This window comes from Excalfactoria chinensis, chromosome 1 (assembly GCF_039878825.1).
Source record: "Excalfactoria chinensis isolate bCotChi1 chromosome 1, bCotChi1.hap2, whole genome shotgun sequence".
In the NCBI taxonomy this organism is placed as follows: Eukaryota; Metazoa; Chordata; class Aves; order Galliformes; family Phasianidae; genus Excalfactoria; species Excalfactoria chinensis.
This window is the reverse complement of record NC_092825.1, coordinates 107,780,469-107,803,997: the sequence shown is the minus strand read 5'-3', so window position 1 is coordinate 107,803,997 and position 23,529 is coordinate 107,780,469. Positions and strand designations below refer to the sequence as shown.

Sequence of the window (23,529 nt, the reverse complement as noted above, 5' to 3'; positions counted from 1 at the left end):
ATAAACATTTATCTATGGATTTTTTTAACATTGGGATGTATGACCAAATTTAAAAGTCTATTCGATGCAATAGCAGATGTGGGCAAGATAATTGTAAAATAAAATTTCTGAAGTGAGCAACGCTTAATTGTTGAGTGATTGAGTTATATGCCACCTGCTAGTCCATCTCATTTGAGTGTGTTGCAAACAGGTGTCATTTTAAATGGGAAAGAAAAACCATTTGAAAGCAAAACCAGGAAAACAAAGCTTTGACAAAGATAAATTGTCACTGAAATTCTTTCTGAGTACCATAATCAGTTGTGAAACCACTGCATACTCCCAAACTGTAAATTCTGATTTCTTACAGTTATAGAAACACTTCCTTCAATTACATATGCAGATAGAGCATTCCTAAGAAATCTAGTTGTATTTGTGTTCCCTACAGCATATGACAGAAATCTTATAAGACTTTCTTATTATCTTTTAGAAACACACCAGATATCATTATTGGCAGTGTCTTTCCTCTGTTGTGTACTGTATTTTCAAAGGGAAATTTTATCCTTAGTTGAGATTGCCTGGTTTCTGATCAAAATAGGGCACACTGCATTTAAAATGGGAGATTAAACAGTGCCATCACTGCTTTATATGTTCCCTACATTTTCTCAAATAGCTTCTCTAAAATGTGTGGCAAAAACGAAATCCTCAAGCACACAGCGGTAAAATGGTTTTATTGGTACTCATTCACACCAACCTACGTAGGTTATTCTCAAGCTCCCCATTCCTGAGCAGTGATGCTCATTCTGTACTTGTGCCAAGAAAGCACTTACTCTGTGCCAAGTCTTTTTTTGTTGTTGTTGTTAAAATACATTCCACCATCAAATAAAGGCACAAATAAAATTTACATTTTGTTAGTGAAGTCAGCAATAACAATGCTAGTGAAAAAAAGAAGGTAGGAGTTATCCATCCAGTGATCTTATAAGGCACAACAGCATAGATCTAACAGTACATTAAGAGCAAGGAAAGCCTGAACTCCCACATAAAGTCACCAGTGGATGTTTATTTGACAAAGACATCTACCCTGCAAAGTGAACAAAGAAGCAAATGAAAAATCACAGCTCAACTTTCTCTATTTTCTTCTCAGGATTAGAGGTGCCCCCTTGATAGGGGAGGATACCCCTGTGGTTGTAAGCTTCAGATTCTCATGTAAAAAGTTGCGCTGTCGAACTGTGGTTGATCGTATGTAACTGTTGGTAGAAACTACTTTTGCTGGGCTTGTAGGTGGCACGGTCCGTGGAAGTAGCCCATTGATTTCATATGTCCACTGCATTGACTGTGTCTGAAAATAGAGAATATGCCAAAATATAACCCAGTGATTAAACACTCTGAAATGCTTTGACAATGATTTACCATGCTACAATGATTTCGAAGATAGTTACACTCTTTCATGTAAGGAACTGAAATAACACAGAACTGCTATCCTGGACATCCTGAAAATCATATTTAACCTTAAGAGTGCAGAACCAGGCACAACAAGACAAATAATTTATTATCCTAGATGATATAAAATCCTTTCTTATATAGTAAACCCCATAGCTTTGTATGTTGTTCAAAGGTAATTATTCCACCATATAATATAAATGCCTCAGGTTTATAGTGTACAACTTAATTGCAGCTCTGGTATTGGTCATAATGGCACTATCAAATAGTGGAATCTGCACTAAAATAATGGGGGGGGAAAGAGAGAGAAAAGGGCTTTAAGTACACACAAGAGAGTTGCAGTTTCTTGTTTAAATCTCCGCTCGGAAGAATATTTATGTGAATTGAAAATGACACTCTGTGTTTGCTTTCTGATTAGAACTGGTCTGTGGAAATGAAGCATATGTTTCTATGTCATATCTCATAATGCTTGAGCACTAGATTCCTACTGAGTATGTGATTCTTATTCTTAATACACATCCCATCTATGTGTACTTAAGGAGTACTACCTTTGTGCATCTGGACTCTATACTGCTCTCTATCTCCTACATTTCATTTGTTTTCTGAAGCAGAATTTTGTTTGCTAAAAAGCGATATGTTACTACTTCAGATGTTTCAGTCATTTTTCTTCCGAGACCTATCACATCCATTCTAGAAGATTTTTATTCCAAGTCTAGCATTACCCTTTCTGTCATTACATCTAGGAAAAGGTATATTCTTTTGTGTATCTTCTGTTTTCCAATCTCCTTTTTCTTAAAAACAAACAAACAAAAAACAACAATAAATGGATCACTAAATCCCACAGATTTTAAATGATGTGTCATTATATTTAGCTTTGTACTACGCAAAGAGTTGCATAAAGGCTGCATGCCCACCGAAGGCATGCATTGCTATCTGTTTGCACTTTGCAACTTCCAATTCCAGGCATACTGTTTGGGCCATTTTTGCTTCTAAGTATTTGGAGGGGACCCTGAATGAAAAATATGGAATGATGCAGATCTACTAAAATGTATTTATCCAAGTGAGGTATATAGTACATATGCCATATGTTCACAGTACAAAAGAACAAACAGATTCCATGACTTTGAAACGTCAAGGCAGCAGAGCCATATTAAACAAGTGAGATTTCCAAATACTCAAAATATTGCCTTTCCATATGTGGCAGAGCACTGAACTGTGCAGCCATACTGCTTTTTGTTCTAGAGCAGGCTTTTTGGTACTATGCTTTTACATCACACTGCATTGAACTACAGTCATGGCTCGTATGATCACCTTTGTCCCCTGCTCTTAGACACAAAGTTTTAATACAACAATTGCAATTTACATATTTCTCCCACTTAAACAGTTCTTAGAACAATCATCGGTAGCTATAACCATGACACCTAAGATCAGTGACGCTTTCACCCAGTGGAAAAAGATTCAGAGAGGCTACGTATGCCCTCAATCAATTTGCAAATTCATTCAAGAGTCAACCTGAAAGCTCAAGAGTTTTCCCCTCAAGCGCTTGGCTAACAGCTCCACTTCTAACACAGCTGGCTTTGTGGCCTGTTTGCTCTTTCCAGTGTGAAAGTTCTGCTTCCCTCCAAGCAGCAACAGTGTCCATACAAACCACTTGTCACTCCACAAAAAAAGAATTTCATTTAGCATAAATGCCATCAACCATCTCCAGTGTATACCTTGTTAACTTGTCTAGCTACTTATGTATTCTGTCAATTAATTATGGTCTAGGTAAAATAAATAAAAATAAATAAATAAATAAAAACAAAAAAACTCTTGCTATAGGCAAGAGTAGTGAGTTTTCTCCATCTCAAACTTTCTTTACAGTCATTCCATACTTATAATAATATGTAAAAGACAATTAGAAGGATGTCAAAGCATCTCTCTGATTTGTTGTTGTTGTTAACTATCTGTTTCATATTCACCACCTAAAACATTTGATTTTGTCATTTTATCTTTCAGATGCTTTCCTACAGTTGTACTACTGTTCTTATGATTATCCTTTTATAACTAAGGTATGTGTAATGAATATTGGGTCAAGCAGTTTTGTACCCATATTGCAGATTTTCAATGGGAAGAAGTTTCATGTCATTAAGCAGTAAACCTCTTGACCCAGGCTTTGTTCTCTTCTATGCACTTACATAGTATTAACGGTATTTCACACATAGGCTGCATTCAGTCACAGCTCTTTAATGTCATCACTGTATGAATCTCCAGGTCCGATGCCTTTTATTGGAGGGCTGGTTTTAACCAGTAATTTGTTAGTGGAATATATACTATTGTGTACTCATCCTGAAAGAATAGGATTTTTTTTTTTTTTTCTGTTTATCTTCAAAAGAAACTTAAAAAAAAAAAAAAATCCTCTTTATTAAAACTGGTAGTACTTTACATAGTGTCTCCTGAATGAATTACCTCATTCTATTACGGGTTAGTAAGTGTAATATCTTAATAGTTACTTCACCATGCATGCATAATTTTTTAAATTTTCATTACTTTTCTGCTGAAATAAAAATCTAATTTAAACTGAATATCATTCCTGTGGAAAAGAGTCGCATTAGCTCATTTTTATTCTAAACCTTATTTAATACTGTGCAATGATCTACTAACTAACTCCATTGCCTTAAAAGATAAATGCCAGCAAAAGCAGTTGTGATATGGACCAACATCAGCCCAAAGGTAATATTGCCATTTAAGAAAAGTTAATGTCTCTCCAGAGTTAGCAAATTATCTTACTCCAGTACAAGATGAAATGGTTTATCCTTACTTAGTATGACAAATTAACAATTTAGTTTAAAGAGAAACTAACCTCAGGGTCATATCCGAATTGTGCATGATTTGGTGATCACTTCAAGGTCAGTTTTTACAGCCAGTGTGTTAAACCGAGTTTGGACTTACTTGTAGTCCACACATACTGTAACTTTACTTTCTATAATGTTTTTAATTGTTTGAAGTGGGATTTAAATGAAAGTGGTGGGCTATGTCACTCTTCATTTATCATTGGTAATTTAGGAAACCCTTACTCTGTCAAAAAGCTGATTATTCAAGTGCTTTGTGTAGTCCATGTTGGATGTGGTTCTGTGGTAGAAGAGACTGAACCTTCCCAGATGGAAATTCATTGGTCTCAATGGGGAAAACACTGTGGGCACTATCACATAATCCTTTCAGATGGGAGCCATCAAGATAGAAAAGCAAAACCAAAACAGAACAAAAAAAGACAACATCTGTAACATTGCATTTCATCTATTTGCTACTATCAAGACAGTAAGAAACAATCTTTGTGGGAAAAGATAAGCATTTATATACTAATTTACTGAGATGAAAGCCTATTCTTGTAGTTTAATCTATTCTGCTAACAGGGAAACAAATGGAAAATCATTACTGTGACTGCCAACATAGATTAGTGCTACAAGACCACATAGAATTCAGAAATTTTCAGAAAATCCTAGATATCCGCAAATATCTGTTTAACTAGAATACTTAATTTCCAAGAGCAAAATAGTAGGTTTTCAAATTATATTTAAATCATGGGTACTTTCTTTCAGGATAAGGTTGTACAATTTAACTACAATGACTATTCTAACCAATATGAAAACTGCAACAGGAGCAAGCCTTGAGGCCACGTTGGATGGGGTGTTGGGCAGCCTGAGCTGGTGGTGGGTAGCCCTGCCCATGGCACGGGCTGGGGCTAGGTGGGTTTTGAGTTCTCTTCCAGCCCAAACTAATATATAATGCTATGATATAATTTATTCAGCAAATACATACTGTTAGCAGCCATCAATCAACTTATATAAAACTGTATTTTTTAGGTATTATCATAGAATCATAGAATCACCAAGGCTGGAAAAGACCCAAAAGATCATCCAGTCCAGCCATTCACTTATTACCAACAGCTCCCACTAAACCATGTCCCTCAACACAACATCCAAGTGTTCCTTGAACACCCCCAGGGTCAGTGACTCCACCACCTCCCTGGGCAGTCCATTCCAGTGCCTGACCACCCGTTCTGAGAAGTAATATTTCCTAATGTCCAGCCTGAATCTCCCCTGCTGCAGCTTGAAACCATTCCCTCTAGTCCATTCCCTCTAGTCCAATCACTCTAGGAGATTGTGTGCCCCGGTGGCGCAGTGGTAGAATTGCTGCTTGCAACACCGGTAGCCCGGGGTTCGAATCTCCCCTGTGGTGCAGGGGGTAGAAGTGCCGCTTCACTACACAGAGGGCTCGAAACCCGGGAGTTGGACTCAGTGATCTCTAAGGTCCCTTCCCAACTCGCACGATACTGTGAGAGAAGAGGCCAACCTCCAGTTCACTACAGCCTCCCTTCAGGAAGTAATAGAGAGCAATAAGGTCTCCCCTGAGCCTCCTCCTCTCCAGGCTGAACATTCCCAGCTCCTTCAGCCTCTCCTCATATGCCTGTGCTCCAGACCTCTCAACAGCTTTGTTGCCCTTCTTTGAACATGTTCCAGGGCCTCAATGTCTTTCTTGCAGTGAGGGGCTCAAAATTGGACACTGTACTCGAGGTATTCAGCCCACTCTTACAGTTGGCTTATGATTCATATGATTAAGTTGCAGAACATAGACCACGTGTATTCACCATAGGCTGATAGTGATACTTGGTTACAAACAAATTAATTTCCAGATAAATCTATATCAGGAGTGAGTTAAATGTTGGTTGTATCAGGAATTTTAAGGTAGAATATATTTCATTTACCTGGGATGGTGTAAACTCAGTGTTAACAGTGTTAGTTCAGGAAAATCCAATCAAAATTTACAAGAACTCCACTAAGCTAAGGCACACTACTATGCATCCTGCTCACCTGAACCTTAATTTATATTACAGTGGTGAAAGCAAAAAATGATCAATTACAATCAATATACACAGAATTAAATAAATCAAAATTTTGTGGGAACTGCTGAAAGGTATCTTTCTCAATTTTTTTTTTTTTCTATTTTAGGGTGCAAATGTTTTTTGGGGGGGCAACAATGTTGTAGTGTTTCCACATCTGTAGCTCTTTGTTGAGATCAGCTATGACTTCTTTACATATACAAGGCTGCACCTGTTAGGTCCATGCTGTCCACCTGGTTAGGTATGAGAAATCTATCTGCAGTAAGTCACTATTCGCAATTAAATAGTGTGAACCATTCAAGTCCGTGATGCACTGTAGGCTCTGAGTACTAGAAAGGGGAGAGAACTTAAAAAAAATAAAATCATGATTCTGAAGAATTCAAAGAAATAGTATCTGGCCCTCCACTAGCCATGAACACAACTTTCTCTTGACTTGAAGGACTAGGACAATAGAAATAAAAAGCTTACACCTGCTCTTGAAAAGCTAAAGTATCTTCTTATGTGTCCAACTTGATCAGGTACTTAAATAGCAAAACAACACTGAAAAGTGAGAGGAGAGAGGATTAACTTCCATCTGAAACAAAAGAGTTAGTAGTACTATGATAGTACATGACATGGTTCCTGCAAACAAAGAAACATCAGAATATCTAAAGAGAACTAAGAAAAATCTTTCTCGTTTTACTTAGATATAAAGAGCTTTAACCACCCTGATATCTGCTGGAGGGACAACACAGCATGGCATAAGCAAGTAACTAAGTAGCAAACAGAGTACCAAGAAAGTGTGTGCCCACCGCTGAATGTGGCAGCAGACCTACTGAAACAGGACATGGAAGAAGCTGAGGCACTTAACGCCTTCTTCACCTGCACCTTTGCTGGCAAGAACAAACTTCTGGAATACAGTGTCCCTGAGATCAGTGGGAATGTCTGAATAAACAAAGATTTATCCTTGGTGGAATAAGATCTGATTAGGGAATATTTAAAAATATTGGACAGGAATAAATTCACTGAGCATGGTGGAATGCAGCCATAGGTGCTGAGGGAGCTGGTTGATGTCACTATTGGTCCAGCCTTGAGGTGCTGGAGGAAAGCAAATGTCATATCTTCAAAAAGGGCAAAAAGGAGGATCCGGGGTAATACAGAACTATATACACCCCCGGGAAAGTAATGGAACAACTAATCCCAGGAGCTATTTCCAGTCATATGAAAGACAAGAGAGTGATGGGAAGCAGTTAGCATGGATTCAGCAAGTGGAAGACATTTCAGCACTGTCTCCCTTAAGATCATCATAGATAAGTTGATAAAGTATGGAGCATAGAACCCAATTGATTAAAAATGAATTCTTGGCTGGGCCCAAAGGACAATGATCAATGGCATGAATTCAAGTTGGAAGCCTGTAACTAGCAGTATAACCCAGGAGTCCAGTTTATCATTTTTATTAATGTTCATAAATATTTTCACAGTTTAAGACATGGAGGAAAGAGAAAGGAAAAGAAACAAACAAAACCAAACAAAACAAAAACAAAGAAAGACCACTAGACCACAGATAATGCAAAGGCACTTTCCATCTAATGCAAGCTGAACATGGCATTGTATAGCCTGAGTTGTATAGCCTGGGCCCAGTGTTCCAGCTATATCACCAGTTTTCTACTCACTCCTAGGAACATGTTGAATGGGAGGAGGAAGTACGTACTGTTCAGAAACAGTCCAAACACTCCTACGTTATCAAGACTGTTACAGTCACAAATCCAACATTCAGCAACATACAGGCTGCAATGAACAAAGCTAACTACATACCAGCCAAATACAGAGATTGTGCCTGAGCACAGGTTAGGTTAGACGAGACCCTTCCAGAAGACCATTCAAACCTCAGCCACTCCACGATTCAGTGACTGCAGTTTATAATACAGTAAGTCTTATTTGCTCTCATCTTTTCATTTCTTTTTTGTCACTGTATGACTGTCCTAACAATTTTGGATGTTAAAATTAACTGCAAAACAAATAAAACATTTACTTGTATACTCATTTAGTTTATATACTCACATTTTTTTGTGAGCCATTCCTCCCACACTCTATTAAAACTGGAGTACTGAGCCATACTGAGAAATGGTCACCACAATTTATTTCAAGGTATCAAAGAGAAAGAGAGTGATCAGGATGCCTGTGAACACTTGTTCTCCTTTAACAGATACTAGACATAGAAGTCCATACTTAATCAATAATCTTGGTCTCACATTTCTAACAGCTCACTGGTAATTTTCTTAATAAAGAGATATATCTCCAGATAGAATTAAAGGTGGCTTAATGAACACCTGCAGTTCAAATATTATGTGTTTCACAGTTTTGTTCAGATACAATATAATCAATACAAAATATTCCTTCGTTACTGGCTCTGTTTTCAGCACCCTCATACATCAGTGGCTTCTACACTGGTCTCACATTTTGGCATTATGATAATTACAGTCTCAATAAGCAAGGTAACCATTCTTCATGCTTGTTAGTCAAAGCTTTTGTGTATTACTTCAGCACTCAAAATCTAGTGACGCTAGTGATGAGATGCTCTGCACTCGCTGCCTGTAATGAACTTTCTGGATATCTGTTTATAATTGTAACACTGAGTTCAGTATCTACTGGGGAATGCAGGTGATGCCTTTTTAAGGCAAAACTACTTCAATTATGTTACTTTGTTACATTCTTTCCTTGCTCACTCAGTTTAAGAGATACAATTCAAGATAACCTGGAACTGGGTTAATCAACAAAGGTTGATTAACAACATACCTTGTATTTTCACCAGGCTATTGCATATGTAACAGTATCATTTTCTGTTGCACTTTGCAAGCTGGCATACCTGAGCTTAGAGAAGCCACAGATGAGAACTGCAGCTTGAACACTGCATCATTTATTTCAAGAGCAGCATGACAAATGGTTTCGATACGCTATCTTCGATAGGCTAAGTCGGTGATTATTCAGTAATAAAGGTGCAAAAGCCTGACTTCTGGAGGGCTTGATAATGTTACCTACAATCTGGTTTACTCTGACATCTATTTTATCTTCTAAGACTTATTTTGTTTGCCTTCTGCTTTAGAACACCTCTGAAATCTCATTCATAAATTACAACGCAATTGCTCAGGTCTCTAGCTGGATTCAGCACACTGCAAGTAAATTAACTGTAAGCCAACTCAAGTACAGCCTCTTCCAAAGACTTGCCAGCCTCCTCTCTGCTGACTGCTGGCAGTGGTTCCTGCTGCAGGAGGCTTGTACAGTGTTCCCTGCCCTCACTGCTTCTCGCTGCCCCTTAGACATGCTGCTTTTTGTGTCACGTTTGCCAGCATGTCAGAACCCCACCTGGAGACCTTAGTCTGACTGGGGAAGTTCTTCTCTTCATAGCAACTTACAGCCCATCTAAGAAGCCTATCTTTTCACTAATTTCTAATTAGTGGAAATGTATTTTTCTTCCATTAGAACTGCATTGTTTATGAAAGCTCTTATAAATGCTGAAGTTTGATCATGGAATAATACATTTAATGCACTATTTCACTGTTCCTTGCATGTATCCCAACAAGATTATTACATACTCTTTCACAGCTATCATAATAAACATGATTATTTTCTTTATTGTCTTTTCATTATATTTCTCTAATTTCATTATTTGATCAATGGAAATTTAGAAAATCATATTCCAGGGCACTTTGACAAAATTTAGACTGTTAACAGCTATGCAAATCATAGAATCATAGAATTTCTCAGGTTGGAAAAGACCTTAAAGATAATCAAGTCCAACCACAACCTAACAGTACTACCCTAGCAGCCCTCAGCTAAATCATGTCCCTGAGCACCACATTCAAATGGTTTTTAAGCACATCCAGGGATGGTGACTCAACCACCTCCACGATGAGCCTATTCCAGTGCCTAACAACCCTTTCTGTAAAGAAGTTTTTCCTGATATCCAACCTAAACTTGCCCTGGCACAACTTGAGGCCATTTCCCCTCATCCTGTCACCTGTCACCAGTGAGAAGAAACCAGCCCCACTCTTGCTGTGAGCACCTTTCAGACATTGGAAGAGAGCAGTAAGGTCTCCCCTCAGCCTCCTTTTCCCCAGACTAAATCGCCCCAGTTGTCTAAACAGCTGTCAACTTCAGTTGTTTTGATATGTGGTTGACAAAGAATTTCAGATTTAATGATGGTTAAAAAACATTGAATTGCTTCAGCAAAGTAATTAATGTTTTCTGCCATTAATAAAACCTACTGTAAGTGTTCACAAACACTGAGGTCTTAATGAGTCCCCAAAATACCACATGAAGTGCCTCAACTGTGTATAGAAAAGTGAGGCTACACTATTTCAGTTATATATGTACATTCTGTTAATAAAATGTACACACAGAATTCTGGTAAAGACACATTGTAATGGCTTAATGTTAATCATTACCTCAGGACTGGGTTCTCAGCAGGGCAACTAAAACAAAACATTTGCATGCATAATGTTTGGATTTAATGTTTTCAGCAAATGAAGAAAAGATGACTGTGGGATCTTTCTCCATTAATCCAACCTCCTGTTTTTCTTTACAACACAATTGTAATGACCGATAAAAAAAAACAAACAAACAGATAAAGAACTTGCACTGTCATCTGTGCTACTTTACAGTCTAATTATCACTGTTCATTGAAGCACACAAAAATAGCAGTTCTGCTACTCACTATTCATAGAATTTAATAATAAAAAATATGTTAGTATTAGGACTGTGACTTCATTCCCAGAAATCCAAGGGGTATTTTACAGAGAGAGTGCTGTAATCCTTTACTACAGCAGCGACAGAAGAGAGGCAATACTGTAAAAGAAAATAAACTTTTTCACTGCTTTGAAAAAGCCTCAGCCAGTAGAGTGGCTGGCTGGAAAGAATACCTGCAAGAGAAACTCTTCAGCGTTAGGTCTGACGATAACTGCAGTTCACCACCTTCATTATTATTCCCCAAATAAGAGTGTTTAGTAATCTTTATGCCATCTCACTAAATCTATTTCCCTCAGGGTCAGTAATGAAAATTATTTCAACTAACAGAAAATGTGGAAATGAATATCTAGTATTTTCAACATGTTATCAAAATGTCTTTCAGGCAGATGTTTTTTAGAAGCGGACCAACACAGATGCTTCGGCTTTTGTTAGAACTACATGAGCAAAAGGTTTTGCGGAGAGGAAAGAGGGAAGTTTAGTGTATACAGAGGCATTATCAAAACAAGCAAAGAGAATCTAAACCTTGTCAAATCATGAAACCATTTAATTAGAGCAAAACCTTTAGAAATATTCTGATATACTGTGATATGTGTCACTAAACTGAAAGTACTTGCTATTACAGGTATTAAGAATCACTAATATACTTTTGAACATACCAGAGTAGAGTGGACAAGATGTGACCCATGGCAGTAATATACATAAGTGAGTTCCTACACCCATGCATTGTTCCACTGGTGGAGACATAAGGAGCCATCTGCCTAGATCACAGCTGAGGTGTGAGCAGACATACATAGACTAAAAATCCAATTACTCTAAGCCCATGTGTACTTATAAATTCCTAAAAGAAAGTTAGTGAGTTCTTACAAAGCTAACAATAATCTTTGACCTTGATGCTTTTCCCATTACAGATAAATTTGTCATGTTTAAGTTCTGTTACTGACAGAAGCTAAGCCAAAGACAAACAGGGATAGTACATTTAAATGTGTTATATTCCATATCTACAGTAGAAACTTCCAAGCTCTACAGATGTGTCATTTAGTATTACTTAAGTAAAAAAGAACACAGCATTTGGTGTTTTTTTTCCAGTTATGAATACAAGAGAGGTAAATATCACTGCTTTTTATGGTGAAAGAATGAATTATCAAGTGACTTATCAGGTAAAAGAAAACAAGTATGAGGGATTTGTTTTCCTAGTATTTGAATTTCTTATTCCTGTTCTACAAGTTGTCACTCAGATATGTAAAACACTGTGGACATTTGCCATGCACCTTTCTATCAACTTTATCAACTTTTTTCAGTGAGGGTGGTGAGACACTGGCACAGGTTGCCTAGATATGCAGTGGATGCTCCATTTCTGGAAACGTTCAGGATGAGGCTGGATCAGGCTCTGAGCAACCTGATGTGGCTGTATGTATCCCTGTTCACTGCAGGGGAGCTGGACTAAGTGACCTTTAGAGGTTCCTTCAAACTCTAATGATTCTATGATCCTAATCATAATGTGCATTTAAGTGTATTAGTACTGCTTCTTGGTATAGGATTTTTTTCCTGTCTTTCCAGACAGTGTATTTGTGTACTGTATTTAGGAAAACTTACCTGAATTACAAGTGTTGCTTTATGCTTCTTGCCATACATTCTTGGCTTGAATCCCACTGTTATGTGAGTTCCAACAGTTCCTACTGGAAGAAGTTCTCCAGTTTGTGGCAGTACAACAAAGTCAGGATCACTGCCTGCCAGGAAGTATGCTGTGAATGGTTCAGGGTACCTACAGAAAAACACAGGAGGCCATTGTGACTTTTGCAGAATCTTAATACAATTAGTCTACAATCGAAGTACTGCAGATTTCATCCAATTGCTAGTTTCATGGCAGTATCATTGCACTAAAAGAAGATGCCTTATTCCTGATAAAGACAGTGGTTGAAGAGTGTAAAACAATCTTTGGCCAACACCAATGTCAATCCTATTACTGTTCCTCGAAACACAGGCATTTTCATAAAGAAAAAAATATATTCTCCTTTTAGTTCTTGCATGTGCTGCTGAATGCAGTTCTATTCAAGACAGAAAGAGGACAAAAGAAATTAGAAATACAATGGCATGGTCAAAACATAATTCACAACAACCTACCACAGTGCAGCAGAGCAAGCACCATGATTCTAACAACATCTCGAAAAAAAAAATAAACAACAACAAAACAAAACAAAACAAAACAAAACAAAACAAAACAAAAAAAAAAAACAACAAAAAAAAAAACCAAACCTGTTCAAATCTGTTTATTCCTGGATTGTTGCACCAGAAATAGCACTCTTTTTCGAATTAAACATTCACAACCAAGTGAAATTTAATATTTTATGACAACTCAAATTTCTATTGAATTATCCCACGTTTCTAGGGCAAGCAGTATTCACTACATGGCACGTTGGGTCATGGTGTATAAAAATAGCTTTCCTCTTGCATGTGTTCTCACGAAAGGTTTTCTTAAATTCAAAAATGCTCTCATGAAAAAAAAGGTCACACTACTTTTGTAGAAGCAAACATCCTCTGCAGAGAATAGAAACCATAAAGCTTCTGCCCCCTCAGAACACTGACTGACATATAACAGTGCTACTGGGCGTTAGTGCCTGACTTTCCTTTTTGGTGACGTTAAGCTGGTCAAAGCAATTGCATTTCTGAAAATACATTACAAGTCTTCTGATGTCAAGCATATGCTGTCAATCTATTTTTGTGGCACCTGAAGTCATGCAGTTAAGTTGATAGCATCAGGCTATGAGCAATACGTTTTCATCTGTCTATATGCCATCTAAGCCTTGAGTCTTCACATCTGTATTTCTCATAAGGTCTATTCAGGTGCAAACGTTTAGAGCATGCCTAAAATGGCTGCAAGTTGTATCAGTAGAGATTTAGATTGGACATAAGAAGGAACTTTTTCTCTCAGAGAGTGGTCAGGCACTGGAATGGCTGCCCAGGGAGGTGGTGGAGTTGCCATCCCTGGCAGTGTTTAAGAGGCGTCTGGATGAGGAGCTACGAGGGATGGTTTAGTGGCTTGTGGTAGCAATGGTAATGGAAGGATGGTTGGACTGGTTGATCTTGCAGGTCCTTTCCAACCTTGTGATTCTATGAATACACAAATGATGCCTATTAGAATGAGCAGCAGTGTAAAGAACTCATTAAACATGCCTGAGATGACTATTCAAACTCTGGCTATGGAAACTGGAACCTGAACTCAGCCCTTCATTTCCAACTAAACTTCTCTGTTGTCTGGGTTTAAGAACATTTTAAGGCAGTATTTTATCTCCAATGTTTAACCTGTTTTCTGGTAAATAGTTAGAGATGATATCCCCCACTAAGCACCATTTATATGAAACAGTAACAAAACCGGTCTGTGACTGAATGCAAGACCTTTGTCAAAGAAAAATCTTACTGTAACAAATTTGTGTTATTTAAATTTTCAGCAAGAAAAATAGAGAAAAAAACTAATAGAAAAAGCTTTAAAAACCCGTATGTTTTTTCGCAGCATTGACAGAAGATAAAAGTTGCAGTTGTATTTTTTTCACAGTGATTAATGCACTATAAACCTGTATACACACATACAGACATGAACACATACATACATACACATGTAAAACCTCCTCCTTCCCTTTCCCTCCTCTCCCCAGAATGCAGCAGTTTTAAACATAAGTGTCAAACCACATACTGGATCTAAAATGTTTCTCAGAGCAGGAGCTATGTCCAATAAGGAAAACAGAAAACCTAGCAAGTACATAGATAAAGTACAACAGGCCAAAAAGAGCTCTGTTAAGGTATGACTAACTATTCAAGAACTAAAAATGAAAAATTTCTCTGTGCTCAGTCAGAAACAGGAACCTTTCACAGTGCCTGTAATTCTAATAAATCATAAATTCTGACATGTGTATATATATATATATATATAAATGGCTTCTCAGAAAAAAAAAAAATAAGTGTTTTCACTGATGTTCACATCAGTTAGACAATGATGTTGCATCCTGGAAAGCTTGCTAGCATAAGTCAGTTGTTTGTCATTTTCTGCAGTGCAGAGAAATCTGGAGATAAAATTACTAGAAAGGCACCTGAATTTCAGACATTATTATTTCCAGTGTCAGTATATTTAGTGCATAATTAAAAATTAATAATTATGTGCCTTAAAGTGATTAAAAATTAATTTCTCCTTTTCTCTTTGGTTATTGCTTCAGGTAAAACTGCTCTTGAGTTAATGTTTGGCCTACCATTTCTCAGTCATGAAGGACAGTGATGTGGCTTTCTATATTTTTTTCAAGTATGCTTTTCTTTATCTCATGGGTGGGAGATACTAACGAATCTGATAAAGCTGAATAATGAGCAGAGTTTTGAAAAAACATACAAATCAAGTGCTAATGAATTAGTAAATACAGAGGTAGAGGCCATATAAACCAGAGAAAGCAAATGTGTCCTACCACCTTTGTGTTTTATAACTACTGTCATTAGCAGCTTGATATTGCCAACAGACAACATGAACTCTGCCCTTATTCTAATAATGAACAAGGGTGACTTTTTATTTAAATTCAAATAATAATGGGACAATGAAATCATAGCAATAGGAAGCATGGAAATTGGACTCGTATTTAATAGACCTGTTTTTAATGACTCCATTGATCTTTACCTCACACTTTTCTTAAAAAGAAGTTTATGCTCTTCAGTGTTCACAATTTAGATCATTTATAAACTTGCAAGCTAGTAAAGGACAGCACCTTAAGTCATCAATTAAAGAAAATCACAAAGTTTATAAATCCATAAAAATCTCACTTTAAAATGTGCAAAATATACTCAGATACAGCAAAATGGAAAATAAAGGTTTTTATTAAGACTCAAATTGAGTTTAGTATTAATTTCTCTCTTCCTGAAACTAAAGAAGCAGTAAATTATTCCTGCAGAAAATTTTATTGTTTGCATAATGCAAACTACACTTAAAAATAACCCGTTATACAGTTGATCAAAGTTTTGTGGTTTTTTTTTTCCCAATAAAAACAAAATCAAAAACATCTTAATCTGAACAGTGCATAACTTCTTAATGAAGGCTACGGTTTGAAAATGTTGTAATGAGCTACTAAAAATCCTTAATCATAAATAAACTTATAGTCATTTAACATATGTTGGATGTCACAAGAATTTCACAGGGAAAATATTCACTATACACAGTTATCAAACTCTATGAAGTTATTATTGACAGCTAGTATGCTTTAGATGATTCAAAAAGCAAACAAACAAACAAAAAAAGCAGTGCAAAAAAAGTTAGGAGGTTGTCATAGAATGGCTCAGGTTGGAGGGATCATCGAGTTCCAACCCCCAGCCACGGGCAAGGTTGCCAACAACTACTTCAGGTTGGCAAAATTGGTTATGATACCAATGACAACTCTGCTATAATTGACCACTCTACGTCCTGACCTCTGCACATCAGAAAAGGTTTAACTCCAATTATTTCTATACAGCTTGGGAAAGAGGATTTCAGAATCAAAGGGCTTTAAAAATTTAAATAAATAGTGCGTGACAAATAACTATCAGGGAATGTTTTACCAAGTATAACATCATTTTTCCTGTGCACATGTTGTAAGATCAAAGCAGGAGCCCAGATCTTCATCTTCACAGAATGTTAAGATTTTCATCTCATTCCTGTTCTACCCAGGGGAAATACGTATGCAGATAGGTGAACTATCTTTTCCTGCTAGAAGAGTCCACATGGGTAGATATGGCTCCTGGCTAAATGTGTTAGAAGAAAGATATTGTACTGTTAAGAAAAACTAGTATTATATATTAAAAATACTCTGCTGCATGTGTACCATTTTTAATATTTTCCACCAGGCTACACTGTGACTTCAAAATGGAGCTCAGTCAACATTTGTATTTTGCAGCTGCCATTTCGTGGGAAATATTATGATAAAAGATTCCAATAAGATCTTTAAAGTAATGGTAGAATTTTATAGACCTCGTAACAAGGAGTCTGTTGCAGTAGCCCAAGCCTGTAACACGCAGAGCAACATACTGAGGGAAAGGGAGTGTGATGAAAACGTAATGAATGCACATTTCTGCAGCATGCATAATTATGGCTCATGGAAATTCTAATGGTATAAATCACTGATTACAATAAAAAAAGATAATTCTCAAAGTTGTAACTGAAAATTTTTGTGCTTTCCTTCACAGTTAGAAAATGCTGGAAATTGCGTAGCTTACTGTTCTTCCATCAGTATTAAGTTTGTGTGATGAAGGAATATTTTCACAGAACATTATTCTGTTCACTAGGAAACATGCACAGATGAAATCAGGAAAATATCCAGAGTGGTGTTCAAGACGTGAAACACAATTAAAGATAACTATGCCTGCATCTGTAGTCAATTTAAAACCTAAATTCCATTTCTCATCTCTCTGGTCCACCTGCTTTTTTTTCTGTCTTTAGTTGAGCTCTAGTTCTATAACCCTGGGAAACTGAGTTTTGTAGATAACCAGCCTGTGGAGATCATAATGTGATATCGCACTTTTATATATATATATATATATATATATATATATTTTGTCAAATAAGATTAAGAATGTTTATCTGAAGCAATAGTTTGAGTCCATATGAAAACTTCCCATAATGTTACAAGTATACTGTTTGTGATAAACACGGGATTGGAAAGAGTTTGGGATCAATGGATAGGTAAAATTTGTTTTATGGGAAACATAACTAACATAATTAAATAAATTGATGAAAGAAGGCTTGGTGTGTGAGGATAAAGCAGACAGGATGGACAGGAGAGAATTATCAAGTATCTTGACAAAACATGGAAAACTAGAATTGTTTAAAAAATTAAATCCAGTGAAGGCATTGTGCATATGCACTGATCTAGCAAAATGCCTCTGTACTGGCAAACATACTAGTAAATATTCCATAGAAAGTCTTCTGTATTAATAAAATAGTTCTGATCCCAACACACAATTCATTAAAATATATTAACAATTTATTTTCAGTAGACCAAATAAAGAAAGAACTAGTTTTTGTTGTTTGCTTTTTTTTTAAGCAAAGCATCAGTAACAGAATTCTTATCATTCATTTCAATTACAGAGACTGATCTCTATAAAGAAATAAAGGGGCAATAATCTGAGTGGGATATCAAACAACTTTCTATCCAAGAAGAATTCTATTCCATTTGATTTATACTGTTATTCTGTAAATACTGGCATTCAATAATACATTCATTACCAAAATAAATGTTCATGTTAAAAATAATCAGAGCTTTGTGCCCAAGCCAATTACTTTGGTGGAAATGTTGCCAATGTTTTTTCAGTTGGTAATGAATAGAACCTACATTTATAACAAATACCAAAATATGGTCATGTATGAATGTTACAAAATGGACAATGTTTTCTTATTTAAGACGTGAAATCTGCCTTTTTGAGTTGAACTACTCAATGCCATTACAGGAAACTATCCAACACTTCTCTTTTGAATTCAAAAAGCTGAAAGTATTGGACTACTCATATATGACAGCTGTTCTATATGCAGACAGATTTAAAAAATATTCTTAAGGCTTTTCATACGACAAAACTGTGTGGCTGCATTCTCATTGTCTTTCATTATTTCCTGAAGCTGATACTGAACTGTGGTCACTGGAAGCAGGCAAGCACTATTTTACCTCTATGAAAAGAGAGTGCATTATGTATTTGCACAGACTCACTGCATTCATCACTGTACTTCGTTATGAGCGGCCTAGAAATTACCTCTCATTTGCAACTGTCATAATTCCTGAAGCAATTACATCAAATGTGCTTATAAGTAAACTGGAAAATAATTAATTTACTCTGGAATACTTCACACAGATTGAGAGCTTTTGCTGGGGAGGAGTGAAATTAAAAGGAGAAATGTGCATTTCAATTGCAGCAGCTGTACGGAAGAATAAAAGTTGACTACGTAGTTCTGCAGTAGTCACCAATGGTGCTCAGTGAAGCCGTCAGCATGTTATATACAAGATATTAATCCATCTTTACAGATATTAAACTTTATTTCATCAGAGGTTCTCAAATATTCTTTGTTGCATCACTACACAATCTGCCAGCCCAAAAAGATGAGCAAGTTCTCTCAGTACAACATCTCTGTCCTGCAAGTAGCAAGAGGGAAGAAAACACAATTGCAAATTCCCTTTCTAGGATGTTACTCAGAAATCTGTCTCTATTCCTCACTCTCCTAATTTACTCAAAAAAAAAAAAAAAAAAAAAAAAAAAAAAGCTATAAGGCACTATCTACTGAAAGAAATGAAGACAGAACATACTTACATTGTTTTGGGGCAAAGCTTTTCTTTTTGGAACTGGGCTACTTACCCTTCCATTATGAAAACTATGCGAAGGAATGATTTTTTTATTTTTTTTTTCCCCTGTGGAAGGTCTAAAGAAAGGCACTCTATATATCATTTTTTTATTGTTATTTTTAATCTTTATTTTTATACTTTCACAAATTTTATTATTAATCTGAGACATCTGAGTTATTCAAGCATCAAATTACTCCTCAACATACAGGTTTCTTGTGTAATTGCTTTTAAACTGCAGATCTGGTACACCACATTTTTGCTGGCTTACAGTTCTATTTCTATTATAAAACCTCCACCACCAAAACATCATTAGCAACTCAAGATAAAGGAGTATAAATCTCACATAGCAGTTGTTGGCACTGTTTACAACATGGAACGTTTTCACTTCATGCAAGCTTTATACTGGGGAAATACTTGCCATGTACAATAAAATCAGAATTTGTTTAAGGGAAGATTTTGTGTTGCATTATAGCTCCTTCTTTATATAACTATAACAACTCAGGATTTTTTGGAGAACATTAGGTCTCTTCACTACTATCAAACCCCTACCAGGAGATTACAGTATTGCCAGAGTAATTGCTTCATTTTTGTTCCAGAAGCAGCCCATTCTGTTTAAGCTGTTACCTTGAACACTGATAGCAGCATTTTTCAGAGTCCTTAGCAATTATCAAAACTGACAGACATCTAAAAGCTGGAACAATCATCCATCCCAGATGCCCAGCGTTTGGAAATACGCTCTTTAAAAAGTCAGTTAGAACCAAAGACACTCATTGCTGGGGATGCTTCAAAATCATGTATCTGCAATGAAAGCAGTCTATCTGGTACACATTCTAGATGTACATTAAAATAAAAGAAAAAAGAAAAACAGAGTTGTAAACTAATATGTAGAATGTTTTTGTTTCCTACAGAATAGCTTCAAGATCCCGTTTGTTAGATATACAATGGAGCACTTGAAGGTAACAACATATTTCTGAAATAACTGCATTTCAGTCACATTTCTGTTGCTCAGTCTATTCTATCCAATGTTTGTGAATGTGAGTTTAATTTATGGAAAACTGCATAAATACTAAATCATAACTACTTTTACCTTGTTTGGCTTGTAAGCTTAAAGTCAACAACAGATTCCTTATTTAGGCCAATTGCTTCAATGTTGATGACATCATCCACTTCTGGCTCTGTAGCAATAAACAGCAATGGAAACTTCCAGATGCCTCCTGTAGTGCAGTGTACTACTAAAGTTCCTTCATTCCTTAAAATTTCAGATAAGAATATTTATTAATTGAGAATATTATAAAACAAACTTAGTAAATTTATGTCCAAAATAACCTTCAAGTGTGCAGATTTGTACTGCAGAAAAATGAAAATACAGATGGCTTTGAATTGGTATATGTCCTTAATTTTACATGGCATATTATGTTTTTGTCACACTTCATACTGGAAATATGAAGCATTTGATATTTACAGCAAAATACAAGGAAAGACATTATATGAAAACAAAATAATGGGCATAGCCAAGAGATTTGTTTACTCTCTTTGGATACATAAATTTAACTCAATTTGTTTTACTTATTATTCTTTACTTACTGCAGTGTTAGGAGAGATTTGAAGCAGAATGTGTTTGTTAGGAGTTCATATTAAAATCAGATAGATCTAATTTATGTCTATGTACTCTGTAGATCACGATAATAGAAAAAAGTAATTTAACTGCAGTATTTTGGCCCTCTATACACAACCCAATAGTTCTCAAATACAGAAAGATGCAAACCAAATGAAAATACCAAAACAAACAAACAAACAAACCAACAACTGACAAAGAAGCAAAAGCAAAAAAAAAAAAAAAAAAAAAAAAAAAAAAAAAAAAAAAGGTAGTAATCAAGAAGGTTTCTTCTCTGTGACACAAGACGCTGTGTGAGGTGGATGGAAAGCCTTCCTTAAAGGTTTGCTCTTAGTTTATTTTAATAACTTTGTGGGCTACTGTGAATGCAGTTCCCTTCTGACTCATAAAAATACTTTCTCTGTACACAGCCCTTGATGTATGGCAGCAATTACTCTCTACAGTTCCTGGTACTTCTGAGCCTCTAAATTTACCTTGTGCCTCTGTATGGTAGTGAAGCATTTCTCCATCCTCCTCCTGCTGACTGCTTTTAAAGGAAGTTGCAACTTCCCCTTCTCTTCAAAATGTTTTCTCTCTCACAGTTCATTTTTTTAAAGAGGTCTATCACAACTTTAGAAGAGGACAATATTTTTCTGCATACCATTGCTACTAGGGCAATACAAACTCATTTTCAAATTCAGTCATCCTGTCCAACCAAAGAATTTGTATGTATTCTTGTCTAGGAAACTTTTTTCAAAACTGACAATCCATTCTGTTTGTATGATTTTTCACAAATTTGAGAGCAACTCATTTTCACTGGAAGTCATAAAACTTTCAATACTTAATACTTAGAAGTAAATTGATGCACACACACTAAGGCAGTAACCCAACAGAACCATCTAGCAAATGCTGAAAAGAAATACTGCCAGTCTTAATTCCAAAGACAACATAAACGGAAACAGCAACTGAGAAAATCTAACACAACAGATTGTGAAGGTAAAAACTTAATAAGGATTTTATTAAGTGTTCAATGAGTAATAAGGAACAGGGACTTACCTCATTGGTTTGTTAGGTGCAAATACTATATTAAAGATCAGTGTCATAATTCCAGATTCTGTATCCCATTCTCTTTGAATCAGATGCATACCAACTAGAGGTTCAAGCTGAGATTTAATTTCATTAGATTGATACTGTAATTCATACTGAAATTCCACTGTTGCAGAGAAACCTAAATGATACAAGGGAAAACGATCAATCTGCATGCACTCAAACTTCACACAGTTGGACTGATTGTAGTTACAACTTGGCCTTTTGTTATTAAAAATGACAAATAAGTGAAACTAGTAATTACTCAAAACTTGACAGATGTACTTCTGACTGCATAACAAAATTTTGCTACGTCATATAGCAAGCTATATAGGATCTGGAAAAAGAGAAGCTGGAAAAGAGAAGTAAACAAAGAAAGCAACACTATCCTGGTTACCACTTCTGTGTTACAGAGAGGTACTTCTATTTTACCAGGCAGATATAAATCACAAGAATTTGATACCATTTTCAAGCAATGACATTGAGATAATCTCAAAAATAAATTCTCAGTAAGAACATCTGTGCCACTGATGCCTGCCAACCTGATAAATATGGTAAAGAAAAACAGAAAAGATGCCACTATCAGCCTCTACTGTCATTCCCTGTACCAGCTATGAAAAGTAGTTATGCATAATAACAACTAAGCTTCTTGAAAAAAACACCTCTTTCTGATGCAATAAAGAAAACTGGTATTTAGTATAGAACACTAATTTGTGCACAGAAGGAAACAATACTGTGAAAAAAAGAATCTCAGATTTCTAATCTATTTAAAAGTTGCACATGTTCTATGAATAAAAATCTTTCAACATTATCATCGCATCTTAGAGAATATTTCACCTAATTTTGACTACATATTTCAGGGCCTATTTTGAATGTACACAGCTTAGTACAATAGGCTGAGCAAAATTCCTGCTTACGGATTGCTTTAGAGCATTTCTTACAGTCAGCTCCAAAGTTGATTCCCACAGCCTTCCAATTTGGAATTCCAAAATTCCAACAACATGCCCCCCAGTTTTCTAAAGTAACTGGCTGATGTGGTTCCCACTCTACATCAAATTTGAAAAGTTATGGCAGTAAGAAGAAGTCTCCGGGGACTGGAAAAAGGGAAACATGACTCCCATTTTCAAGAGAGGGAAAGGAAGACTTAAGAAACTACAGGCCAGAGAGTCTCATGACCGTGCCTGGAAAGACCATGGGGTAGATCCTTCTGGGAGATGTTAGCATACATGTGAGATGAGGAGGTGATATGAGACAACCAGTGCAGCTTCACCAAGGGCAGACTGTGCCTGAAAAATCTGGTGGTCTACAAAGGAGAGATGGCATTGGTAGACATTGGATTTCACCTACCTGGACTTTTGCAAGGCCTTTGACATGGTCATACATCACATTTTTGTCTCTGAATTGGAGAGAGATGGATTTGAACAGTGAACTATTTAGTGGATAAAGAGGTGGTTGTATGGACACAGACAGGATTGTGGTCAGTAACTCTATATTCAGGTGAG

General features: G+C 36.3%; 1 protein-coding gene across 1 annotated transcript in view; it reads right to left on the bottom strand.

The window, feature by feature from the left end:
• Window positions 1–1,075: 1,075 nt before the first annotated feature.
• Window positions 1,076–23,529, bottom strand: part of CFAP47 (cilia and flagella associated protein 47) — a 221,468-nt gene continuing 199,014 nt past the window's right edge. Inside the window, exons 61-64 of the mRNA XM_072339839.1 lie at window positions 21,998–22,169; window positions 20,435–20,596; window positions 12,614–12,782; window positions 1,076–1,315 (exon numbers count right to left, since the gene is read on the bottom strand). Coding sequence (XP_072195940.1) covers window positions 1,106–1,315; window positions 12,614–12,782; window positions 20,435–20,596; window positions 21,998–22,169 — 713 coding nt within the window. The 3' untranslated portion in view covers window positions 1,076–1,105. The remainder of the gene's footprint in view (window positions 1,316–12,613; window positions 12,783–20,434; window positions 20,597–21,997; window positions 22,170–23,529) is intronic.